Consider the following 26,722-nt stretch of genomic DNA (forward strand, 5'->3'; position numbering starts at 1 on the left):
ATGGGAATGTTCTGAAACTAGAGAGGGGTGACAGCTGCACATTTAAAATATTCTAAATGCTACTGAAATGTACATTTTAAAATGGTGACTTTTATGTTACGTGAATTTTCCTTCAATTTTTTTTTTTTTAAAGCCGTAAGTTCATAGGAAAAAAAAAAAGAAAAAGAGGAAATGGAAAGGGCAGGTCAGCAGGCCTCAGTCCACAGCAAAGGGAGAAAGGCTGACAGTGCAGTCTGCGCCCCCAGCCTCCCCATCCCAGGCCCCTCCTCCGCTATCAGCTCTCTGCACTCCCACCCCGAGTCACTGCCAAGCCTCAGCCCACCCAGTGCCTCCAGGGGGGTAGGCAGCGAGCCTGACCCCTCCCGCACCTCCCCACAAGGACCTGGTGACAGGCAGGTCTCCACGGGAGGACGCTCTGCCTCCCAAACCAGCCCTCACCACCTGGCTGCTGCCTGCCCAGAGAAGCCCTTTTGAGGATCTGCGCCACTCACCGTGGAGGTGGCGCCTGCACTGGGGGCCCGTGGGTGTCTGTGCCGGCTGCGGCTTCTGAGGGAACCCAGTGTGTCTGGGGAGTGGATAAACCTGGCCTGGCCTGGGGGCTGCACTGGCAGGGGGTTCCGGCTGCTGAGAACGTGGCCCCAGACTGGCGTCGGTGCTCTGTACTCACCAGGGACCGCTTGGCTTCGGGCAGGAACTGTCCAAACTCGGAGAGCAGGTCCTCCTGGCCGCGGAAGAGGTTGGCCACCTCGGTGAACACCTCCTCTTCAGACATGCCTCGGAATGGACGGCCCTTCGTGCTCAGCTGCTCCTTCTGCCGATTTTCAGGGAAGGGAAAACGAGTCGTTAGCCAAGGAACCAGGAGGCACCCTAGGCTGTGACATTCAGGCATCCCACTGTGGAGGAGACAGAGGGATGACTCACGAAAGAGAACTGGCTGGCAGAGCCCATGACTGCTGCCACCAGGAGAGGGGGCCCAGCCCGCTGCCCTGCTGACACCTCCGGGTGTCCCCTAACCACTCCCCACCCCCTTCCCCCAACCACTCCCCGCCTCCACCCCCTGCTCTGGAGAACAGCCTTGAGTCTTGACCCTGCTGCACAACGCGGCCTGAACCCCGGCCATGGATGGGGCCTGTGCTGGGAGTGCAGAGGGGATGTGGGAGCGGACGGTCATGGAAGGGCCTGACCCCAGCCCTCAAGCACCCTCGAGCAGAGGCTGGGGAAGTGCAAGGTCAGTGGTGAACCCACGGTCCTCCCAAGGTCAAGGGGACTCATTCTGCTGGGCAGGGGACTGAGGAGCTAGCTCTGGGTCTGGAAGGGGCAGAGGGTGAAGAAGGAAGGGAAGGGACTTAGAGCTCAAAGGATCTGTTCCCCCAGAGTCACTAAGACTCTGGAAGGAAGACGGCTTGACCTGGAGCTTAAAGCAACAAGATGAGGACCAGACGGGACCCAGGTCAGCAGGGCAGGAAGCAGCGAACACAACTCAAGTCGGCCATCAGAAGTTAGTCCCTGTCAACTTTACACCCAGGAACGTGACAGAGCACGAGGCGCTGGTGTCGGGCCCTCCCAGAGCGCACAGCAGCAGGGCTTCGACATCCCCCTCCACAGCTGCAAAGGGGGAAGAGACAAGGAACGGGGAGCCCTTTGCTCGCCCTCCCCCCTCGGCCCTATGTACCCTGAGGAAAGCTACTTTCCAATCCTGGCACACGGAGCATCCGTTTGCGGGGAGAAAAAACTGCCTCCACCCTCTCCTGACCAAAGTTACCGGGACGCTTGAAGGCCAAAGAAAAAAACAGGCAAAGACCATTCAGCTCAGAGAATAAATACAAATCATCCCTATACAGATGAAACAGTGATCAGACTGAGTGATGTTTGAAGAAATACAAGTTAAAACAGCGTCGCAGCATTTTTGCTCATCAGATTGCATAAGGACTGGTGATTTCTGATGAGGGTGTGGGGACCTGGGCGCTCTCATTACAAGGCGGAAAGGAAGATCGGTGCCACCGGCAGAGGGAAGCCTGGCGCCATCTATGATCATGTGCTGAGCGCACACCCTCCGACCTAGGGACGCACCTCATGGGAATTTTCCTGCAGAGAGAGTCAGTTTTGCTCTAACACCTGTTTTGAACACAAATCCGTTTGGGACACGGACTAAGGAATGATTTGAGCGTGGTATGGATTCTGCATTTGCTGAGGCAGGATTTTGTCCAGGAGCAACATGGGGTGAATGTGGAAAAGTGCACCCGGCTGAGCCAAGCCACCTGGTAATACACGACCCCCGACATACACACGCCCCCAACATCGCTCCCTCAGCTGCTAGGAGCCACTGTGCCTGACCCCCCTCTGGGGTGACAACCGGGGGGGACAACCCGTCCCATTTTAGGAAACCTCCTCCTGGTACCTCACAGTGACCCGCAGGCTGCAACCTTTCCACACCCACGTCTACACATGACACTCAGGTCTTTTCCAAGGTCAAGTGCCGGATGTGCTGCAATATTCACACCATGCTTAGCCATTTGATGCGCGTACAACAGTGCTACCGGTTTCTAGTAGATGCCTATCTTTTTTTAATGTGTTGCTGACACAGTTTTTGAGTCTCATGCCCTGACCCCGTTTTCCCATAAGACCTGTGGTTGGTGAGCATTTATTTGCAAAGCACGGTCATTTGGGGGCACGTCAGGGCAGAACTGGCTGTGCTCATCCAGGCACACGACATATGTTCGAAGTCGTGTAAAGGAAACAGCTGCCCATGGCTGACCTGAGGCAAGCACTGTGCTTGCGTCAGTGACCTCGGTGAACCACATTTAACCGGGATCAGCACCACCAGCGCTATAGCCATTTTATGGGTTAGAACCCCGAGGTCCAGGGAGGTGAGGGAAAGGGCTCTGAGGGGGCAGGGGGCACAGCTAAGGTCTGACTTGAGGCCCAACAGAGATAAAAAACAGTAACGTGTGGCCCTAGAGCTGCTGCTTTGGCCTCACAGTGTCTTTTAAAAATCTGCAACAATGTTTGAAAATCAGGAAGAACTCACACAGAAATTCAGATTTCCAGCTCCTTTTGAAGAAATAGACAACCTGAGAGTCGCCAGAGGGCTTGTTTAAAAAGCAGATGCTGGGCAGGATCTGGGGCGGGAACTCTGAGGGGAGGCCCAGGCAGCTTGCATTTCCAACCAACTCCCCGTGGCTCTGGCTGGGGAATACTGAGCCGTACTTCCTTCCTCACGTTTTCTCCAAATCAACCTGTGGCCCTTCGCTAGGACCTTGGATAAGTCAGTTTAACTTCTCTACACGCCAACAAACCCATCCCATCCCCCCCCACCCCCCCCGATTCCCATCAACACAACAGATACCTGCCGGCCTTCCCTCTAACGATCCTTCCAGCCCCTGAGATGTGGTGACCCCACGGAATCTGTGAAGAGCCCATAAACCCCCATGATCACAACATCACCCCTCCCCACAGACTGATGTTCACAGCTGCCACTTGCAACCACTTATCTGTGAGAAGCAGGAAGTTCTCAATGCCATACAAGGACCGTGCAGACACTGGACGTGAAGCTGACAGGACCAAGCACGTCACTGGCACCACTGCCCACGAATGTTAAGAGTATTGAAACAGTTCCAGTGGGTTTACAGGGAGCAAATGCTATCAATCTGATCCTAAACATTTATGCTAAAAAGAATCCCATGTTCTTATTTCAGTTATCAAGGTTGTGCAGAAGATTTCATTTTTAAAAGTGGGTTCTGCTGCTCAGAAAAATAAAAGGCATCAGAAACTCCATGTCTGGGTGAGGATGACGTCCGAACTCCTTGCATGACACCGATGTCCCTTGCCACCCGCCTGCCTGCACTTCCTGCTAAGTCCCCTGAAGCCAGCTGCCTGTTCTGGCCCCTGGGCCTTTGCACAGGCCATTCCCAGCACCAAGAGTCCACCTTTCGCCTGATGGTTCTGACTGACTTGCCAAGATTCAACCTGAGCATCCTCTCCGTAACCCGCTCTGGGCTCAGCAGCCCTCAACCCTGACACACCTCTCCTACACACAATCCTTCTCATCCACCCTAATCGTTTCCAAGTTTCCTCCACCTCTAAACTGAACTCCCAAGCAACAGCAACTATTCATCCCTGTCGACCCAGCACCTGGCACAAAGCCCCGTTGTAATCAGCATAAATAAAGGGTAGTTCTATTGTCTAAACAATAACTAAGCCATCTTATAAAAAGAAAACTATCTTCTTGGGTTCTTCTTTAATCCTCTAATGGGTGCAGAGGTGCCTCAAGGGGCAAATCAAAATCAAACCTAAATAGAACTCCAACAGGTACACCCACGTTCACAGCAGCGTTATTCACAATAGCCAGAATGTGGGAGCAACCCAAGTGCCTGCTGATGGATGAATGGATAAAGAAAATAAGGTGTAGCCATACAATGGAATATTACTCAGCCTTAAAAAGAAGGCCATTCTGACACATGCTACGGTACAGATGGACCTTGAGGGCATTACGCTAAGTGAAACAAGCCAGGCAAGGAGGACAAATACTGCACAATTCCACTCCTAGGAGGTCCCTATCGGAGTCAGATTCATAGAGACAGAAAGTACTGATAGAGGGCTGGGTGCCAGGAGCTGGGGGAAATGAGGAAGGGGCAGTTAGTGTGTCATGGGGACAAAGTTTCAGGTTGGGAAGATGAAAAGGTTCTGGAGATGGATGATGGTAATGGCTGCGCAACAATGTGAACGTACTTCATGCCGCTGAACGGTACACTTAAAGTTGGTTAAGTTTTGTATTTATATATATTTTACCACGGTTTAAAAAAAAAAAAAAATTAATGCTAAAAAAAAAGAGCTAATCAGAATTTTCCAGGATTTCATGAATTCAGATTAGAAAATCTGAATGTTTCCAATGCACCTGATATTGGATGATGCCACAAACACCCACAAAGAAGCGTGACCTACAGCTTCTTACCTGGTAAGTGTGCAGTATCTCCAGGAATGACCTGTAGATTTCTGGGTGGTCCAGAAAGCGGGTCTTAATCTTGTTCACGTAGCTGATGGCGTTGTTGAATTCCACGGAATCTGACTCCAAGGGCACCTGGGCTCGGTCCTCCTTATACAGCATCTGTTGCTTGACGTTCTCTGCACAGTCGCTGTGGTTGTGCGAATTCTCCTGACAACAGTACGACAGTGAGTTACTGTTGGGCCCGACACCGGGAACAGACTGTGAGAAACGCCAGACTGAGCCACTGTGTGCAAGAACAGGCAAAACTTCGCACGGAGCCAAGTTTTTTACGTCGACGCAGAAAAAGGTTACTTCTGGGGGCCTGGAGAGAGAGAAGCAGGGAGGGGGCGCCCAGACAGAGAGAAACCCCACCTTGGCATTCTGAGTGCCTGAGCGTTCCTGGGAAGAGTCTCACGAACTCACCTCTGCCTGATCCTTCCAACAGATTCAAAGAACATGAACCTGAGAGGCACACTCTATACACTTCGAGAAATTAGCATTCGGGAGAGATTTACAAAGAGTGGATTGTTTAATCCTTTTTGGAGCAGAGTAAAGTCTTCCCACACCTCTGGCCAGCCCATTTCAGCAAGACTGTTTTCAGGTGTGAAAGCACCTGCTGTCAGCAGGCGTGAGACTGGGACCCTGCAGGTGAGGGGGGCCCACTGTCCAGGTTGCCCAGGGCTGTGGGACTTTTGGTGCTAGGCCTGGGGCAAGTCACTTGAGAGAAGAGAGATGGGCCCTGAGCAGTCATTAAGCATGCTCTCCATTGATGTGCTTTTCTGTCAGTACAAATAAAAATAAAAAACAGACACACATCTCTCTCCTGGGAAGTCAGAATCCTAATTCACAGTGGGACAGGACCACCCCCTGAAGGAGGTGATGTTTATGCTTCTAAACTGGAATTTTGTGTGTGGTCCGGAGGACGGCCTCCCTCTGCCACTGACCACGGCTGGGCTGTCGGGAGCGACCCTCGGCATCCTGCAGGTCCCCGACTGGGTCTCGGGCAGGCTGGGATCCTTCTGGTTCAGCTTTAGGTCTTTGCTAACACACCACCTTTCAGCGAGTCTTCCAGAACCATCCTGCACCAAAATAAAATGACTCATCTCCCAGCACTCTGAGCCCCTTTCTTGCTCTATTTTTCTCCACAGCACATATCACCTTCCTACAGGAAACATATTTTACTTATTTTATTGTCTCTCCAGCCCCGATCAGAAGGCAAACTCCAGGAGGGCAGGAATTCTATTTTGGTCAATGCTATATCCTCAGTGCCTGGAACAGTGCTTGGAACAGAGTGGGCTTCATCCACTGTCAGGGATGATCAGATGGACCGATGAAGGAAAAAATCCCCTGTGGCGCCTGGCACTGCCTGTGGCACCCACAGCTGACCCTAGACTCCAGGGGGCGCCGGGCACACTGCTGCCCACCGCTGCATAACTGTCATCACAACAGACACCTCCGCCAGGCACACCCGCCGGCACCTGAGTGGGTCTACTAGTGCGCTGGGGCTGCCACAACAAACACCGCAGACTGGGCAGCTTCAGCAACAGACGTTTATTTCCTTCAAGTTCTGGAGGCTGGAAGTCCAAGATCAAGGTGCCAGCAGGGTTGGTATCTCCTGAGGCCTCTTGGCTGGTAGATGGGTGTCTTCTCGCTGTGTCCTCACAGGGTCGTTCCTCTGTGCACACATATCCCTGGGGTCTCTCCTTGTGTCCTAATTTCCTCTCCTTATAAGCACACCAGTCAGACTGGATTGAGGCCCATCCTAATGGCCTCATTTTGCCTAAATTATCTCTGTAAAGACCCCATCTCTAAACACAGTCACATTCCGAGATACTGAGGGTTAGAACTTCAAGATATGAATTTGGGGGTGGGGTGGGGGCACAATTCAGCCCATGACAGCGGGTGTAGAGGCAACTCTAGGAAGCCTGAGCCGAGGAAAACAGACACAAGAGATCCAGAGCAGTCACAACTCTAAGCACCGTTTCTCCCCGGCACTAGAATTTGTTCTATGACACTTTGGGGACGCTGTTTCTGATTACCTTTGCTTAAGCTCACAGAAGTCTGCGCTCATGTTCCGTCATGGTACACAGGCTTGGTGGCAGAAGGAGCTGGAAGGAGTTGGACAGGGGCAGGGGGGAGGGGAGCAGCCCTTGAGCAGCCTCGGAGCCAAGGTCTGCTTCAGAGGAGGCTGTGGGGAGCTCCCTCCCCACCACTGCGAGGGGGCATTTTCAAGCACCACGTGCCTCTTCCAATTCCCTGGAGTGAGTCACCGTGACAAGATGGGAGAAGCACCCCTGGAGACCAGGGCTCGGCAAAAGGCCAGACAGTAATGGTGCAATTGCTGTGGCAAACAGTCTGGCGATTCTTTAGTAAGTTAAACATGGTCACCAGGTGACTGAGCAATTCCACCCCTAGGTATCCACAAACAGAACCAAAGACGGGTGTTCAAACAAATCCTTGTACATGCATGTTCATAGCAGCAGTGTTCACAATCGCCAGAAGGTAGAAAAAACCTACGTGTCTGTCCATCAACTGATGAACAGATGACCAAAATGCAGTCCATACCTGCAGTGGAATATTATATAGCCTTAAAAAGGAACGATGCTCTGGTATAACATGGATGAACCTCGAAAACATGCTGAGAGAAGGAAACCCAGACACAAAAGGACATATAGTATATGATTCCATTTATATTAAGTATCCTGAACAGGAGACTCTACAGAGACAGAAAATGGATTAGTGGTTACCAGGGGCTGGTTGAGTGGGGGCAGAATTGGGAAGTACCGTTTCTTTTTGGGGTCACAGAAGCGTTCTGGGATTAGTAGTGGTGGTTGCATGGCATTGTGAATACACTAAAAGCCACTGAATTGGACACTTTAAAATGGTCATAATGATGAATTTTAATGTTACGTAAATTTCACCACAATTTAAAAAAAATTTTTAAGTAATCTGAAAGATGTAAAAATGACCAGCCATACAAAAATAAGCTGGCTTTATTCCCTGGGCCACAGTTTGCCAACCCTTGGTCTAAACGTTCTAGAACAATCCAGGCTTGTGTCTTCTCTGCCTGCTGTGGGTGGCCTCAACCAGGCACAGTTAGAAACGCCTCCTAGACACTGATAAGCGCCCTACATGGCCGACTTGCCCATCTGAGTGTCCACATACAGCCCCACCTGGATATTTAAGAGATGCCTCCGATGGACTTTCCAAACACAGAACAGTCCCCCGGCCCACCCCCACTGGTCACCCCAGCAGGTGCTGCCTTCACCCAGAGACTCAGGCATCCCGGAATCACCCCTGGTGATCTCACTGATGTTTCTCGCTTTCACTGACACCCACCCCTGGCCCACACCACCCTCCACCCCAACTGGTTCCCACGCCCTTCCCGAGCCTCCCAGATCCGCTCTTGCCCCCTCAGTCCACTTCTGGCACAGCAGCCAGAGCAGCCTTTCCAGAACTCTCCCCTGGCTTCCCACGCTCCTGGCTCTCTCTCCTATACTCTCTGCTTCGGGTTCTGACCCCACCAGCTTCCTGGCTGTTTCTCAGGCACACCCACTCGTTCCCACCTCAGGCCTCTATGTCCCCACCAGGAAGACTCCCCAGGGGGACACAGCCATGGCTCCTGCTCCCCTCACTCAGCCTCTGCCCACGGCACCTCCCCAGGCCTGGCCCCTGCTGTCACCTGCAGCACTGAACTCCCTCCTGTATTTCACATCTGTCCGTATGTGTCTCACCTGAGTCCCCACCTCAACCATGCAGGCGCCCTGAGAGCCAGGACTCTGAACAAACCTCAGCACCTGGCACAGAGGAGGTGGCCTACACCTGCTCCATGGGTGACTAAGACAAACACGAGAGGCAACCTCCCAGGAACTGACTGAACTTCGAATGACCCTTCCCGGAGGGAAGACGGCCGGCTTCCCTTTGAATGCAAAGGGGTCACTAAATTACAAGCTGCACCTCAAGGTTTATCTCTTTACTTATCATCCAAGCAGCCATCGTCCCAGCCAAGCACAAGAGGGCCGGCCCCGAGAGAAAGGGTCCATCCTGAACAAGACCCAGCAGCCAAGATTCATCACTTTCCCACCGACACCCAGTGTCTCGTCCCTCTGATGTCCCGGAACGGGGACAGTCGTGAACAAGACAGACGTAGTCCTCCTGTCTAATGTGGAGGACTCAGTCTGCCAGGGAAGGCAAACCAACAAGAAACAGTGGATTTTTTATTTCTTAGCTTTGCTATGTTATTTTGAAGTATATAAAACGGGGTGCTGGGCTTCCCTGGTGGCGCAGTGATTGAGAATCTGCCTGCCAATGCAGGGGACACGGGTTCGAGCCCTGGTCTGGGAAGATCCCACATGCCGCGGAGCAGCTAGGCCCGTGAGCCACAATTACTGAGCCTGCGCGTCTGGAGCCTGTGCTCCGCAACAAGAGAGGCCGCGATAGTGAGAGGCCCGCGCACCGCGATGAAGAGTGGTCCCCACTTGCCGCAACTAGAGAAAGCCCTCGCACAGAAATGAAGACCCAACACAGCCATAAATAAATAAATAAAAAAACAAAACAAAAAATCCAAAAACGGGGTGCTGTGAAAATGACTTGGGGATGGGAGTGGAGGGCTCTCTGAGGAGGTGACATTACAACTAAGGCCAACCAGATCCAAAAAGATGTTGATTCAGGAGGCTGCAGCTGCAGCAAGGGGACGTTCTTCCTGCCATGGTCCCCGGCCCCTCTCTGGCCACACTTCCCACATCATGGCACATGTCTATCTCCCCCTTAGATTAGTGTTCTCAACTGGGGCGATTCTGCCCCCCAGGGGACACATGGCAACGTGTAGAGACATTTCAGGTTGTCATACTGGGGGAGGGGGCGCTACTGCTCTCAGGTGGGTGGAGGCCGGGGATGCTGCTCAACACCCCAGAGCACAGAATGGCCCCCACAGGGAAGCAGGATCTGGCCCCAGTGGCAATGGTGCCAAGGCTGAGAAGCCCTGTGCAGAAGGCTCCCCACAGGCTAAGACGTATTCATCTTCCTCAGCATCTAACAACTGTTCCCTCCTTGTCGATAGTTGACAGGATACATGACGAGATGAAAAATGGAAAACACACACACACACACACACACATACACACACACACACACACGGAGCTATACTTCAAAATAGTGAAGCTAGAAAAACCAATTAAAAAAAAAAAATCACCAGGGCACTGGCGAGTAGGGAGCCCTATAAAGTTCTCAGGCTACCGTGGATTCGAAAAGGACTCTAGGAAGCTGAGAGGACATTGCGTTTGCGCCTGGTGTGAAGCAGGGCTGGAAACATGGCAGGTCCGTGGATGTGACTGAAACCACGTGGGCGGCACGTGTCCCGAGGGAACGAAAGGCACGTACCTCTCCCCCTGAGGAAGGGGCCCTACTTTTGGCTGTTTCCAGGCTGCAGCAAGACCATAAAGCCCTGGTAGGCAGCTATCAAGGGAAAGTTCTCATCAAGCCCGTCTTCAAGTTGACAGGCCTGCGGTCACGAAATCCGCCTAGGGGCAGACAAGACTGGTCCGGTCTCCTTATCTCTCCAGTAGTCCTCGAAGCTGTGTGTGGAGCAGCAGGGGCCTTGTGGCTACTTAAGGGAAGGTGAGGCTCATGTGGAGATCCAGCCCCAAGAGCAGTTACTCCGACAGGACTTGAGAAGGCGAATTCCACACGTGGAGTGCAATTTAGGTCTTGGACTGCAATTTAGCTCTTGGACTCTGGCTCTTTCTTAACGAGTGATGGTAATGACACTCAGTGTTTACGCAGCGCTTCAGATTCAGCAAAGTGCTCCTGCACACACTCCTGCAAACGAGCTTGCTTTTCTCCCCTAGCCATGACTGTTCTGAAGATTAATCTCCGCTAAGACTTTTATCATCTGGAGGAAGGAGCGCTACCTCTGGATCCCGTGGCTCCATTTGCAAACATGAAATGGAAGCTTTTGGAATTCAGTGGCCGAAGGCTTCCAAGTTCCTTTTTAAAACTGAGATGCACTCCTCGGCTTTAATGAGACAATGTGTTGATGGTGGAGGTTGCCTTGTGTAGAGAAAAGGCAGAATTTATGTGCCAGCCCCCCTCGGAGAGGGACCAGCCACTGCCACATTGCCTCTCACTGCTCTCTTTTCAAATCCTGACTCCCTAATTGATAGGAAACTGCAATCTCCTTTATCATCAGAAGAGAAACCTACAAAATGCATCCAGAGTAGATTTTTGCCTTCCCTGCAAAAACCCCTGGGGCAGAGATGGAGGAGGTTGAAAGAGCACGTTCACTTACACCAGCACTTCTCAATGCTGTGATTTTTGCTCCCAGGAGACACTTGGCTATGTCTAGAGACATTTTTGGCTGTCTTGACTGGGTGAGGGCCTAGTGGGTGGAGGCCAGGGATGCGGCTGAACACCCCACAATGCCCTGGACAGCACCCCCGTAGCAAACGGTTATGCCCTAAATGGCAACAGGGCCGAGGAGAGAAAAAGACAACCATTACCTTATAAAAGTAAAGCTCAAACAGGCTTTTTTTTTCTCAGGGGATCTGGTGAGCAAACACAAGAAGGGAGTGCATAGATAGAAGAGGCAGCAACCTGTCACTCAAGAAAGAAGGGACCAAAGCCACAAGCCTGAGCTCAGTCAACGATCCTGTTGGCAGGTGAGTGAAGCACAGCAACAATAAACGTGGCTAGTCACACATGCATCTCCACCGCTTTATTTTGTGGGTGGCACCGAGGGTGATCAGAGGGACCACAGGCCCAAGTATAAGTGTGGCCTGCCTAGTGAGCTCAGGGGGAGAGCCTCAAACCAAGACCTCCGTGACTGTGGATGCGATTATTTTGACTGGACGTACAACTGTGTCAGGAGAATGCCTCCCTGACACACACAGACACATCCGCTCTTGATTTAAATCCACCAAGCGGATCAATTTGGGATGCAGAGGCTACCTATGTAGGTATTTCAATCTATTTTGATTTCTGCTGAAGCATTTTAAGAAAAAGATCGTCTCTTCACCAGCTTTCCAGCAGTGAAATACATGAGCTACGCTGTCCGGCCTGAGTACCTGAGTACCACGGTGGGCTGTGCTAAGGCCAGATCACTCAAACCACTGCAGCAGCATACCTGGCTCGACAGAGGCGACTGTATGTTTAACTTGCCGTTCTTGGGAATGTCTATTCTGTACCCGAGAGGAAGGAAAGCGTTGAATCCAACAATCAGGTCAGGGTGTTCGTGGAAGAGCTGTGACACTCGTCGGATGACTCCAGGAGTATCGATGCTGGAACGAAGAATGAGAGTGGGCAGAAGCATCTCGGGAAGCAAACTGAAGGCAGAATCGACTCCTCCCTTACCCGTGCCATGGCATGAGCTCCTCAACAGACAATGAAGCACCCTCAAATGTGACTGGTGTGATTCTGCCCACAGTGATCCACTGCCAAGGCAACCGGGCCTGGGCTCCCTGTGCCTTCCTGGCAAAACCCACAGAATATGTACACAGCACGGCTCCCGAAACACTGCAAGCACATGTGCTAGGTTCTGAAAATGTCAGGACAGCCAGCTGCAAGTCCTGGGCTCCAAGAAGTAACAGAAGGTTAAAGCCCTCTAAATGGGAGACAGATTCATTTCATATGAATTAGGGAGACTATGACACAGGAGCTGTTCCCAGCAAGAGACTATAATGTATAAATGTCAAAGGCCCGGCAAGTATGAAAGCTGCTAAGAATCTGAGGGGAGAGATAGGGTCTCCCTTAGGGCTGCAGTCAGGGCCAAGGTCTTAGCATCATGCTTGTGGAAGGAAACCAGGCGGGCCCTGCCATATTTCCTCAGAGGCGGAAGCAACACAGTGGGGATGTGACACTTGAGAATCTAAGTCAGAAGGACCGAGTTCTGGTCTCGTCCCTGCTCCTAAGGTGGATCTGGGCAAACCCCTGGCCCACTCTAAGCCTCAGTGAGCCCCTGTCAAACAAGCTCACTATCCATCGGGAGGTCCCCCATCTATCTCTAACCCTCCTGATTCTGTGCCTGTGAATACAGCTAATGTGTTTTAAATGCCTTCTAAGTACCAGGTTCCTTACTAAGCATTTTATGCGCATTATTTCCAAGCAGGCCTGGCACTGGGGTGAGGCAAGTGAGGCACTCACCTTGGGGACAAGATTTAAGAGAGTGCGAAAACATTCGACAATCAAGATAAATAACATTTTCATGCAGTGCTTGAAAAAAAAATCTAAAATAATTTTTAAAAATCCCCAACGAACAAAATTCTTTTAGAAAATCAACATTTTGAGTAAAGACAGGATCCGACTCTGTGCTTGCTCGACTGCCTCACTCGCCGCACCCCATCACTGCCCTCGTTCCAGGAATCCCCGCAACAGCTCCACAAGGGGGTACCTTTCCGTCTCGTTTTTTGGAAGAAGGAACTGAGGCTCCCAGAAGTTCGACAACCTGCACAAGGGGTCACCCTGTTGAGGGGCAGCCGAGGTTGGGGGCTCCCACCCCGCTCTGGCAGACTGAGGCCCAGGGTGGCCCTCCGGGATGGGTAGGGGCCCCGCTGGTACCTCTGGCTTTTGAACTCCTTCATGATCTCCAGGAAACCATTGTAAGTGGCAGGGTCGCTGCCGAAGCGGATCTTCACCTGGTCCAGGTAGGTGAGGGCGTCCTCCACCTGCGGGGAGGGGGGAGGGTCCAGGTGGGCCACGGTCGGCGGAGGAGGGGACGGGAGCGGCAGTCCCTGGCGGGAGGGGCACGGGCCGGGCATCCGAGGGGCGGAGGTGAGGAGTCGGGGGTCCGGGGCCGCGCGAAGGGGAGGCCGAAGTCCGGGCGGGGCCCGGTGGGGGGCGTCGGCCTGCGGGGGCCGGACGACGGGGGTCTCCCAGGGAGGGCTGGCCCACCACTTACGTGCACCGGCAGCTTCTCGTGGCCCGCAGAGCCCGAGCGACCCCAGCGGGCGCCGCTCAGCCCCCGGCCCGCGGGGCCGCCACCGCCGCCGCCAGCGTGCGCCATGTTGGAAGTCGGAGCCGCGGCCCGCCCCGCCCCCGCCCGAGGCCCGGCCGCGCATGCGCTGGCCCCGCCCTGGGGGCGAGGCCTGGTGACGCCAGGGAAGGCGGGGCTTCTTGAAGGTTTCCTGTACGATCTTACTTTTAAAACTGAAATGCTACTAAAACGCTTTATATACCACGTGTGGGCAAACCAAGAGCTGCTGCCTGCTTTTGTCCGGCCCCACAAGCAAGCTCAGAATGGTTTTTACAATTTTAAAAGTTGGAAAAAATCGGAGAAGACTATTCCGTGACACGTGAAAATACTATGAAATTCAAATTTCGGTGTCTGTAAAAGTTTTGTTGGAACACAGGCACGCCCACTCGTTTACCGGTCATTTCTGGCTATCTTTGCGCTACAGCAGCAGGGTGAATAGCTGCGACAGATGCTTAGATCTACACGCCTGATATATTCACTAAAAAAGTGTTCTGGACCCCTGCTTTATAGGGTTGATGTAACAACGGGATATGGGCACACAGCACCCTAATACAGGACCCTAGGGTGAACTTTTGCTAAATTGCTCTTGACTTAGTCCTGATCCTGTTATCTTCACTTCTCTAGTCCTGATCCCATCACTTCCCCACTGGACCAGTTCGGGAGTCTCTTAACCAGTTTTTCCAGTCCCAGTGCTATCAAGAATTGAGATCATTCCACAGCTGCTTCCAAATCTCCAAGATCTTCCTATTTCTTGTGAATGAAATCTAAGCACCTACATGCAGCATTGAAGGTAATAAAAACCTGGCCCTTAGGAACCTGTTCCTGCAGAATTTTCCACCAAAGCAAGCTGCCCTCTCTCTGTGCAGAACCTCCTGTCAATGTCTGCCTAGCTTGGCTGCTTCCTGGCCCCGTACATCAGCACATCTTATTTCCCTTGCTGAAAGCCCCGTTCTATCTCTTCATTACACAGAAAGCACCCTACACATCCTGCAAACTACAACCCAAATGTCCTCTCTTTCAAGAAGCTACCCGACCTCTCCTCTGCCATCCACAGTCTCTTGCACATCATCTTTATTTGGTATCTCTTTTTATATATGAAGAGGTGCAGGAAAGCTGAGTTGGCTGCCCATTGGCAGTGAGTGCATCATTTGCCAGGGGTCAGGAGTAGTATGGTGAACAAAACTGACAAGGCTTTTACCCTCACGGAGTCATCAGTCTTTCAAGAATGATAGGAATCAAATAATCACAAACACAGATGTAAGGTTTCAACTGTAACAGATACTTTCAACTGTAACAGATACCTTCAAAGAGAAGGTACAAGTGTAATAGTTACTATGTTCCAGTTACTATGGCTGTGTTACAAACCATCTCAAGATTTAGAGATTTACAATGATAAGAACATTTATTTTTCTCTCCAATCTACAATTTGGGCAGGCTTGGCAGGAATAGCTCATCCTTAGCCCCTCAATGTCAGCTGGGTGGCTGCAAGGCTAAGACTGGAATCCTCTGAAGGTTTACTCGCTCACATGTCTGTCAGTTGCTTCTGGCTGTAGGTTGAGACCAGTGCTGGGGCTGTTGCCAGGATTGCCTACCTGTGGCCTCCTCATGCAGCCTGAGCTTCCTCACAATATGGCAGCTAGGTTCCAAAACCAATCATCCTGAGAGGAGTAAGTGAGCCGGGTGGAAGACTTACAGCCTTTTCTAATCTACCTTTGCAAGTCACACAGAATCAAAAGTCCCTCCCAAATTCAAGAGGAGGGCCAACAGACTCCAGAACATGGTGAGTGGCCAGGTTCTGGAATAGCATGGGGGATAGGAAATATTGCCATGACCATTTTTGGAAAATACCTTCTGCCACCCGAGGGACTTAACCCAGACTAGCAGGGGATGAGAACAGCTTCCCAGAGGAAGCTTTCCATTCTAGCTGAGTTCTGAACAATATGTAGGTGTTCACCATGAAAGTCAGGGGGGATGGCTGTGCAGAGGCCCTGTGGTGGGGAAGAGTGTGGCACATTTGAAGAACTTTAAAAAAAAGAAAAAACAAAAAGACCAGTGTTGTTGGACTGCAGATGAATGGGAGGAAGAAAGAGAGAAAGAGAGAGAGAGAGCAGAATAAGAATGGAGAGGACAGAGGGGGCAGGCTACTCATTCTTATGAGATGAGTTAAGGCTTTTGGTCTTGGCATATAGTGCTGGTAGAAACTGCGCATGGGTTCTGCACAAGGAACTGTTTGAGCAGCTTTGAAGTTGGAAGCAAGTACTCTGACTGCTCTGCAGGGAAGTGATTGGAGGGGAGCCAGGGAGGGTGCAGGGAGGCTGTTTCATCATTTAGGCAGGCAAAGGATGATGGTGGTTTAGACCAGGATGGGAGCAGAGGAGGTGGAGAGAAGGGGGTGGAAGGGAGGGATATTTAGAAGGTAAAGCAGAGAGGAAGTGGCGCTGGGTGGATGTGGGGGTGAGGGGTAAGGAAGCATTGAGGATTCATAGCTCCCAGCCCACAAAGGGATTCTGCTTAGTTTCACTGCATTCCTGTCTGAACAGCAGCTAAGGCCGCCTGAACCACATTCGGAGGCCACCAGAGTCTGGACAGCCCTTTCCACACCAACACCCGCTGGCAACAGTCCCTATCCCGAGAATCAACGACACATGTTGGCTTCTGATACGCCCTAGGGTCCTCACACCAGGCCCCCCTTCCACAAGGATCACTGAGTTTTCCATTCTTTTAATAGGTCTCACAGGGTCAAAGGAAGCCCTCACTCATTTGGAGAATGGACAACCACAAGCCAATTCCACCTTGGGCGTGTGTGAGTTCTGAAGGATGCACGAATATGTGCATGTTTGTTGTATGAGTGCGTGTGTTCAACATGTGGGCAATAGTACACGTACATCTTTTCATTCTCATTTTTATAAAGCATAAAAAGTTGCTAAGCTAATTTTTTTCTTTACTATTCTCATCTACACAGATTAAATTGAAAACCTTACAGATAAACAACAGGACCTATTGTATAGCACAGGAAACTATAATCAATATCTTGTAATAACCTATAATGGAAAAGAATCTGAAAAAGAATATATATATATATATATATATATATATACATATGAATCACTTTGATGTACACCTGAAACTAACACAACATTGTAAATCAACTATACATCAATTTAAAAAGTTAAAATGGTTTGTATAAAAATAAAAAATAATTTTAAAAAATGTTAAATAAAAATTAGAAAAAAAATTGAAAACCTTAGAGTTGATAGTTTAGCTAGAGAGTTTAGATAAATTTGGAACACAAATGTCCTTACCATTTGTCTAATATAATGGCATTAAGGTAAGATTCTTAGGTGGGTCTTTTGTTGGACAGTATTTTGGCAAAGTTAAGAAGATCAAAAGATCTTATTTTGAACTAACCTAAGTCTTCCCAGGTGACAAACATTAGGATCAAAATCTCTAAAGTCCAGAATCACGTGTTGTAACAGAATTCGAAGGCGCTGGAGATTCTCATGCCCTGGTGTGAGTGCCCTGCCCCGTCTCCCATCCTGGAGTGTGGGAGGGCCTGGGAACATAATGGATGTCACGCTTACATTTAGGTTATGCTACACGGCAAAGGTGAAGGGAATTTGCAGGTGTATTTAAGGTCCCAAATGAGTTGATTTTTAATTCATCAGAAGACAGATTATGCTAGGTGGGCCTGACATAACCAGGGGCACCCTTTAAAAGAGTCTGGAAGTCAGAGCCTTGAAGCAGCAGAGAGGTGTGATCCTGTTGGCCTTGAAGGAGGCACCAGCCATGTCGTGATCTGCCTTTGGAAAGAGGCAGCTTCTGGGAGCTGAGAGCCACAGTCCTACAGTTGCAAGGAACTCAGTTATGAAGGAGCATGCACCAGGGCTCTGAGCCTGACTGTGAGATCCTAGCCCCTCTGACACCTTGTGAACCCTGAACAGAGAGCCCAGCCACACTGTGCCCGGACTCCTGATCCACAGACACTGTGAGAGAATAAATGGCTGTTCTTTTCAGCTGCTAAATTTGAGGTGATTTGTTATGCAGCAATAGCTAACTAATACTCCTATGAAGTAGTCATGTCAAAACCTATGAAGTAGTCTTGTCAAAACTGTTTACCTTGTGATGATGAGGTGTCAATGTATGTTCCTCAAGTGTAACAAATGTATTGCTCTGGTGAGGGATGTGGATAATGAGGGAAATTACACATGTGTAGGGGCAGGGGGTATATGAGAAATGTCTGTACCTTCCACTCAATTTTGCTGTGAACCTAAACTGCTCCCCAAAATAGTCTCTTAAAAAACATGTTTACCCTAAATCTAATCAAGCTTTTTAAGACCAGGATTGGCAGATTGTAAATATTTTATATTTTAAAGAAAGAAAGAAAGAAAGGAATAAAGGCACAGACATAGTGAATGGATTTGAGGACACGGGGAGGGGGAAGGGTAAGCTGGGACGAAATGAGATAGTGGCATGGACATATATACACTACCAAATGTAAAATAGATAGCTAGTGGGAAGCAGGCACATAGCACAGGGAGATCAGCTCAGTGCTTTGTGACCACCTAGAGGGGTGGGATAGGGAGGGTGGGAGGGAGACGCAAGAGGGAGGGGATATGGGGATATATGTATATGCATAGCTGATTCACTTTGTTATAAAGCAGAAATTAACACACCATTGTAAAGCAATTATACTCCAATAAAGATGTTAAAAAAATAAAAATTAAAAAAATAAATAAAAATAAAAACTTTTTATATACACACACAAAAATAAATATATAATAAAGATAATATTATAAATATTATATATAATACAAATATGTATGCTTATTATATAATATTTATATATTATATATACAATATTAATGTGTATAATATAAATATGTATAATATAGATAAATATAAAGGGCCAGATTATAAATATTTTTGGCTTTGGGGCCATACATTCTCTGTCACTGTAGCATGAAAACAGCTGTAGGCAATATGCGAATGAACAGGCATGGCTGTGTTCCAATAAAACTTTATTTACAAAAACAGGCATGCAGGGACTTCCCTGGTGGTCCAGTGGTTAAGTCTCCACGCTTCCAATGCAGGGGGCCCAGGTTTGATCCCTGGTCGGGGAACTAGATCCCACTTGCATGCCACAACTAAGAGTCAGAATGCGGCAACTAAGAAGCCCACGTGCTGCAACTAAAAAAAAGATCCTGCATGCAGCAACCAAGACCCAGCACAGCCTAAATAAATAAATAAATATTTTTTTAAAAAACAAAAACAAGCATGCAGGCTGTGGCTTGCTGACTACTGCTCTAGAATATAAGAGGCTAAATAGACAAAACAACCAAATGCAATGCAATGTGTGAAGAAATCTTGATTGGGTCCTAGTTTGAAAGAAGCAGCTAATTAGGAATGTTTTAGGGCTAATTAGGAAAAGTAGGAATGCCTATTAAAAGATATTAAATAATGATTGTTAGTTTTGGTAGGTGAATGCAGCTATGTAGGAGAATGACCTTATTCCTTAAAGATGCCTCCTGACGTATTTAGGGACTGAAGTGTCTTGATATCACCAGGGCCGGAATTAGGATGAGGAGAGTGAGGAAAGTTTGTGCCAAGTACAGGATCAGATCCTATTTTTATTTAAAATGTTGGTATTTTGTTTATCATGCATTTTTATTCATTTTGATTAAAAAGTTATGGTAATACAATGTTTATTTTGATGGTTGAATTTCTTTGGTGCCTCTTAAACTTTGTGTCTGAGTGCCCCACTCTCCTCACCCTAGTCCCAGCTGTCACTTAGAACTGGTTTAGCAGGAGATTGGCAGCGATAGGGCAATCGGGGAATCTCGAGAGTAACTAAATGCGTGTTCATTGTTCTCAATATTGCAACTTTGCTGTGGGTTTGAGCATTTTCTTTTTTTTTTTATAAATTTATTTATTTATTTATGTTTGGCTGTGTTGGGTCTTCATTGCTGCGTGCGGGCTTTCTCTAGTTGGCGGCAAGCGGGGGCTACTCTTCAGTCCGCTGAACAGGCCTCTCATCGTGGTGGCTTGTCTCTGTTGCTGAGCACAGGCTCTAGGCGGGCGGACTTCAGTAGTTGCAGCACACGGGGTCAGTAGTTGTGGCTCGTGGGCTCTAGAGCGCAGGCTCAGTAGTTGTGGCGCACGGGCTTAGTTGCCCTGCAGCCTGTGGGATCTTCCTGGACCAGGGCTCAAACCCGTGTCCCTGCATTGGCAGGCGGATTCTTAACCACTGCGCTACCAGGGAAGTCCCGAGTGTTTTCAAGTTAAGTAAATAAATTTAAAAATCTCTAGGCTTTTAAAGTTAAAAAATTTTAATTAACTAAAACCCCCCCAAACTCATAGATACAGAAAACAGATTGGTGGTTGCCAGAGGCAGGGGGTGGGGGTGGGTGAAATGGGTGAAGTTGGGCAAAAGGTACATCCCTGGGGAGAGGAATTGGGGAATTAAGAGCTGTTTGGGTGACCAGATGTCTTGATTTCCCAGTGACTGAAGGGTTATCAGGACATGGGCCTTTCACTTTTAACTGGGATAGTCCCCTATAAACAGAGTCACCATGATCACCCTACTTCTTATTTTTACCTTATGTCCTTCTTATTCCTCTGTTCTATTTGATTTGCTTGCCATGAATATGTATTATTATTATTTACATAACTACCTAATAAAGAAGCTGATTTCTCATCAAAAAAAAATTTATGATAAATAGTCCTGGAGACGTAATGTACAATGTGGTGACTATAGTTAATAATACTGTATTATATATTTGAAAGTTGCTAGGAGAATAGGTCTTAAAAGTTCTTATCAAAAAAATAATGAAATAATGACGTTTGCAGCAACATGGTTGGACGTAGAGATTATCAAACTAAGTGAAGTAAGCCAGACAGAGAAAGACAAATATTATATGATATCACTTATATGTGGAATATAAAAAAAAAGATACAAATGAACTTATATACAAAACAGAAATAGACCCACAGACATATAAAACAAATTTATGGGGGCTTCCCTGTGGCGCAGTGGTTAAGAATCCGCCTGCCAATGCAAGGGACATGGGTTCGAGCCCTGGTCTGGGAAAGATCCGACATGCCGTGGAGCAACTCAGCCCATGTGCTACAACTACTGAGCCTGCGCTCTGGAGCCCGCAAGCCACAGCTACTGAGCCCACGCACTGCAACTACTGAAGCCCGCATGCCTAGAGCCTGTGCTCCGCAACAAGAGAGGCCACCGCAATGAGAAGCCCACGCACCACAACGAAGAGTAGCCCCCGCTAGCCGCAACTATAGAAAGCCTGCTCATAGCAACGAAGACCCAATGCAGCCAAAAAATAAAAAGTAATTAATTAATTTAAATAAATAAATAAATAAATAAATAAAACAAACTTACGGTTACCAAAGGGGAAAGGAGGGGGAGGGATAAATTAGGAGTTTGGGATTAATATGTACACACTACTATATATAAAATAGATAACCAACAAGGACCCACTGTATAGCACAGGGAACTGTACTCAATATTTTGTAATATTCTATAAGGGAAAATAATCTGAAAAAGTGTGTGTGTGTGTGTGTGTGTGTGTGTGTGTGTGTATACATACGTATGAATCACTTTGCAGTACACCTGAAATTAACATAGGTAATAAGTATAAGTACAGTTGTAAATCAACTACACTTCAATTAAAAGCAAAGTTCTTATCACAAGAAAAAAATTGTAACTATGTGTAGTGATGGATATTAACTAGACTTACTGTGATCATTTCACAATATATACAAATATCGAATCATTATGTTGTACACCTGAGACTAATATAATGTTATATGTTACTTATATGTCACTTTTAAAAGGACCCTTTAGAATTTAATATAAATTAATTCCTGCTGCAACTAGAGGGGCTGTATATTCCAATTGCCCTGGGACAGTCCAGTTTCTTGTAGTTGTCCCAGAGTACTTGTTAAGAGCATTCCTTTTCGCTCTCTAGAAGTGTCCCAGTTTGGATAGTGTGTTAATATAGTCCTGTTCACACAATAACCACGCTCTCACTCTGGCTCCACCATGGCTGGGGGACTTCAAGCAAGTCACTCCGCTGCAAAGCACAGTGCTTGTCAAACATTCATAGCAACCAAACACCTTCTCAAATGAAAACTCACTACAAAAACCCCAATGTGAGCAACAATTCGGAGTAGCATTTTATTAGTAAAAATTTCTTTCCTATGTTCAAATTAGTGTTTACGTACAAAGCAGTTGATTCTCACTGAGGCTGTTGAGATGGACACACACATTTTAAGCCAGAAGTTGTAGCTGAAATCTTAGTCACATCCACTTTATTTCTGCGTTGGGTAAACCCCTGATTCACAGAAGACGTGGTGGCAAGGAGTAGCTATTTTTTCAAGGGCTTCCTTCACAATCTAAGTTAAATGGAGATGGCAGGAGAATCCTACGTTAGTTATCTCCAACACCTTAAAAAAATGCTACCCAACATGTATTTTAAAATTACAGTTATAAAATATTTTTTAATGGAATTTGATGCTAAGTAACGTTTGCAGAACTGTCAAAGCCCTCATTGGAACACTTGTTTGAGAAACAACTGAATGAGAATCAGGTCACATGCAGCTCAAAAGCCTCTGTTTCTAAGGTTGTTTTTTCTGAAACTCTTGTCTGGAATCCAATGGGAGGGGGGGAAGGAAGGAATAGCACCTTGAAGGTTTGGACTCTACTATCCATATAGCAAAAGCCCCAGAAGCAAATGGGGCTTTTAGAAGGCTGCAGGCAAAGAAGAAAGAGCCATTTAAGTGGAGCGCAAACAGTTGGACTGTTGAACTTGCACAAGGCAGAGGTGGTCCAAAAGCACAGCAGGGAGATGTCGGTAACTTTTTCCATCTGCTTCCAAGAGCCTCCAGTTTTTAAGATAAAAAGTATCATTATTCTCAAAGTGTGGGAGCCAGGGAGTAGAGATGGAAGAATGATAACAGGTTTACCGGTTTAATGCCAAGTTGGGTCATGAGTCAGCTCAGGAACTAGAGACATGGGCCAAATGTGCCTATAAGTGTAAATTTGAGCCAATTGCCAACTTTTAAAAATGAGAACATTTCTCATAAAAGTTTGGATTTCTGGCTTTACTTATGACAACAGGAAGCTCTGGCACCAGTAGGCTGCTTTCCCCATGGTGATTCTGGGGTATAGTCAAGGTACCCATGTCTACCCAAGACACAGCAGTGCCCTCCATGTTCCCATTGTCACTATCACTCTCTGCTGGTCACCCAGGTGCACAGCAATCATCTAGATTACTCGTTGGCCCCTGTGGGCACTTGAATGTGCCACCCATGGAATTGATGTTTGTGCTTCTGAGTCTAAAATTAAAGTGAGGTGGTCCCAATAATAATTGGGACAGGAAGGCTCTGGGCTTTCATTTCTCAGAGTTCTTGCACCTCAGGCTCATGATTTTGAGCAAATCACAGCTACCTCTGCAAGGCTGTTTCTTCATCTCTGAAATGGATGAAGAAACTCCTGCCCTCCCTGACGTATGGGCTGTGATAAGGATCAGACTACAGCACCTGGTGCTTTATAATCTATAAAGCTCTGTGGTCCATATTTGTGTTTTGGTTGGTCTCACATCCATCCATCCCCCCCTTGACCTGGTACAAGCACCCTAGTTTCCCTGGGGAATAGCCTCTCCCCTTCTCAGTCTACGTGGTTGGGTGGTGTTGACTCCATCCTCAGCCTGGATGGGCATGGGGTCAGGCCCACCAATCAGAGTGCTGCATTCTCCCCAGAGATAGCTTTGTGATCCGGGATGGGTGTATGAGCTAATTGGGGCTAACAGACTTAGAACCAGGACTTTGGTTCAAACTGTTGGAAAAGGGAAACTCTCTTTTCTACTGAACTTTGCTGTCATGTTGCTAACTTGGGGGTGATGGGTCTGTGAATGGAGCTGACAAGGAGGAGAAAAAACCAGAAAGATGGTAGGAAGCAAGGTCTGGGTCACATAATCACAGGCTTTGGGTCCAGATATACATCAACACATACAGTCTTTTTGCTTCAGATTGAATGGGGCTAACTCACTGGAGACACAGGGGGTTTTTACACTAGCAGGCAGACTTGTGAGCATTTGTTTGATTTAGATTCGTTTCCCTGGGCACTCCCTGATCTCGAGTCCTGGAGTGCTCCTGCAGCAGCAGCCAGCTCTTCTCTCTGCCTGGATTTGACCATCCACACTGTTTTTTGAAGTTCTTGAGAGGGTCCTGTTGTGAGATTCTTGACGAAGGGCACTGGAAACATTCACGGATGAGATAGCCATGTCTGGTGGGGGCAATGAAGCCATCGGAGGTTGGGATGATTCTGTTCATCACGGCATGGACAAACTGGATGGCCAGCAGTGTGCCTGTCGGGGGAAGTGGAGGGGGGGCACAAATGATAAAAATGTGGCCACAGAGATCCAATCTCACACATTGAGAGTTGGCTGCATGGGGTCAAATCTCTGCAATGCCCCTTACTAGCTTAGGCATGAAAGCCAACCTCTCAGAGTCCCTCTTGCTTCATCTGCAATATGGGAACCATAACTGAGCCTACCTGCTGAGAGGAATTCTGAAGATTTGCAGATGTCATGCATGTCAGGTGCTAACTATCAGTTTCAGCCAGAGCGAATTCAGTAGATATTATTATTGGAGGAGGAATGGGAAGACAGGTTGTGAACCTGCACAGGATGGGCTTTTAAGGCCACAATCCACAGACCTCACCTTCTGAGCCATCATCTTTTGGCCAGGCATCTTTGTTACTCTGTATTAGACTACAATGTATTGGATTATAATGTACTCAATTACAATGTATTAGATTATAATGTATTCAATTATAATGATTCAATCACAATGTTTTCAGTTATACTGTATTCGATTACAATGTATTCAACTCTACCTGATATTCACTCAGCCACTTACTTGCTTTGTGACCTTGGGAAAGTTCCTTAATCACTCTGAACTTCAGCTTCTTCATTTGTCAGATGGGGATAGCAATAGCTCCTAAACCCCTGCCAGTGTCATAAGGGTTCCTTTCTCTATAGGAGAATGTGACAAAGGTGACCATGGGGATCAGGCAGACCAGCTTGAAGCCACAGCCCACCCCATCTCTCAGAGCCTCAAATTTGGTAAAATGGTGGTGCTTATTGAGAGAATTAAATGGCATGGTGACAGTACCCAGGACACAAGAAATGTTAACTCCTGTTACTATGTCCTTAGTGTAATATTGAACAGAGCGAGAGATGTGAGGTTTTCAAAGTGGATGATCTTAAGATGCCCCAAACATTTACAGGGCCTAAGGAAAGAGAATGAATGAAGGTCAACATCTTGTAAGATACAACATGTGAACATTGCAAATCTAGCTAATAAGCTATTAAATGAAACATGTTCTATCCTTCTACACTGATGGATGTACCTTCAGAACCACCTGGAAGGTCAGGTTTGGGTTGAGGATTCTTGGGCTCCTCAGTTCCATGCCAGAATGTAATGGTGTGGGAGAGCCCAGCTGTCTGTGGCTTGCCCCCTTCTCTTCCCACATCCAGCTCCATCTTATATCCCTAGGGACCTCAGACACATACATGTGAACCCCCCAACCTAGCTCACACATCCAGACTCCATGCACACCACTCCAAGACCACCCTCCAAGCCTGGGGGTGTTTACACAAGAGGCACAGCCCACTTTCAGAAGGATAGAGCTGGGGAAGAGGCCTGCACAGGCCCGAAAGAGGGCTCCTGGGCAGGTGGGGAGGGTGTTCTGGAGTTCTAGGTACCCAGAGCATGGGTCTAGAAGAGGAGGTAAGCTCCCATTGGGTCTGTCCCCTGAGCCTGCAGATACTTCCCTAAGCAGAGGGACCCAGCTAGGGGAGGCTGGAGTGGGGCCCTCTAATGGCCAGGATCCAGAACAGAGTCCTTCATTCCCAGATGTAAGCTCAGTCCTACCTGCAAAGCAAAATGACTCACCATCCAGCACACTCCAGACGATTATGGAGCGATCTTTCAAGCCTGCGTAGACGTAATTGTCATCCTTGGAGAAGCAAGCACATTGAACTCCTCTACAGTAAGAATTCTGTTGAAAGACGTAATGTGATCTTGATTTCAGACTGAAAGACACCCAGGAGTCCAGCCCCAAGGCACTCGTATGGGAAGCCAGACTTATAAGCACCTTTTGAGAGATGGATCAAGTTAAAACCTGGAGAGATGGGTAGCATCAATATTCCCAGGACCAAAACACTTCTTCAAAGAGATTGGATTGAGAGGATTAGTGACATTTTGCACTGGAGAATGGGAATTATAGGATTTAATTTCTTAAATGACCTTGGCTATACAAGTATTAGCTCCAATTGCATTTAATTAAAAGCTATATGCTAAATGCAATTTGGGATCCTAGAACAGAAAAAGGGAATTCACTGAAAAACATATGATCCCAATAAAGTTGATAGCTAATGATATTGTTCCCATGTTACTTTCTTAGTTTTGACAAACGTACTCTAGTTGCATAAGATGTTAATATCAGGGGAAGCTGGGTGAGGGGTAAGTAAATGGGAACATTTGCACTATCTTCACAACTTAATCTGTAAATCTAAAATCATTCCAGGGACTTCCCTGGCGGTCCAGTGGTTGGGACTTCACCTTCCAATGCGGGGGGTGCGGGTTCGATCCCTGGTTGGGGAGCTAAGATCCCACATGCCTTGCAGCCAAGAAACCAATGTTGTAACAAATTCGATAAAGACGTTAAAAAATGGTCCCCATAAAAAAAA

At 48.1% G+C, this 26,722-nt stretch overlaps 2 protein-coding genes across 5 annotated transcripts in view; both read right to left on the reverse strand.

The window, feature by feature from the left end:
* The window catches only part of SIN3B (SIN3 transcription regulator family member B), a 37,743-nt gene extending 23,713 nt beyond the window's left edge, over positions 1-14,030 (reverse strand). For 3 of the 4 annotated variants that reach the window (XM_082383022.1, XM_082383020.1, XM_082383019.1), the window contains exons 1-6: positions 13,875-14,030; positions 13,535-13,641; positions 13,368-13,421; positions 12,105-12,258; positions 4,952-5,152; positions 668-811 (exon numbers count right to left, since the gene is read on the reverse strand). In XM_082383022.1, coding sequence (XP_082239148.1) covers positions 668-811; positions 4,952-5,152; positions 12,105-12,258; positions 13,368-13,421; positions 13,535-13,641; positions 13,875-13,979 — 765 coding nt within the window. In that variant the 5' untranslated portion in view covers positions 13,980-14,030. The remainder of the gene's footprint in view (positions 1-667; positions 812-4,951; positions 5,153-12,104; positions 12,259-13,367; positions 13,422-13,534; positions 13,642-13,874) is intronic. The other variant, XM_082383021.1, reaches the window with a different exon arrangement.
* Positions 14,031-22,121: 8,091 nt separating this feature from the next.
* NWD1 (NACHT and WD repeat domain containing 1) overlaps positions 22,122-26,722 on the reverse strand; it is a 62,128-nt gene continuing 57,527 nt past the window's right edge. Inside the window, 3 exon segments of the mRNA XM_082380559.1 lie at positions 22,122-24,170; positions 24,173-24,334; positions 25,926-26,031. Of these exon segments, the coding sequence (XP_082236685.1) occupies positions 24,034-24,170; positions 24,173-24,334; positions 25,926-26,031 (405 nt within the window). The 3' untranslated portion in view covers positions 22,122-24,033.

The sequence above is a fragment of the Balaenoptera borealis genome (genome assembly GCF_965194805.1).
Source record: "Balaenoptera borealis genome assembly, chromosome: 2".
NCBI classification, from domain to species: domain Eukaryota; kingdom Metazoa; phylum Chordata; class Mammalia; order Artiodactyla; family Balaenopteridae; genus Balaenoptera; species Balaenoptera borealis.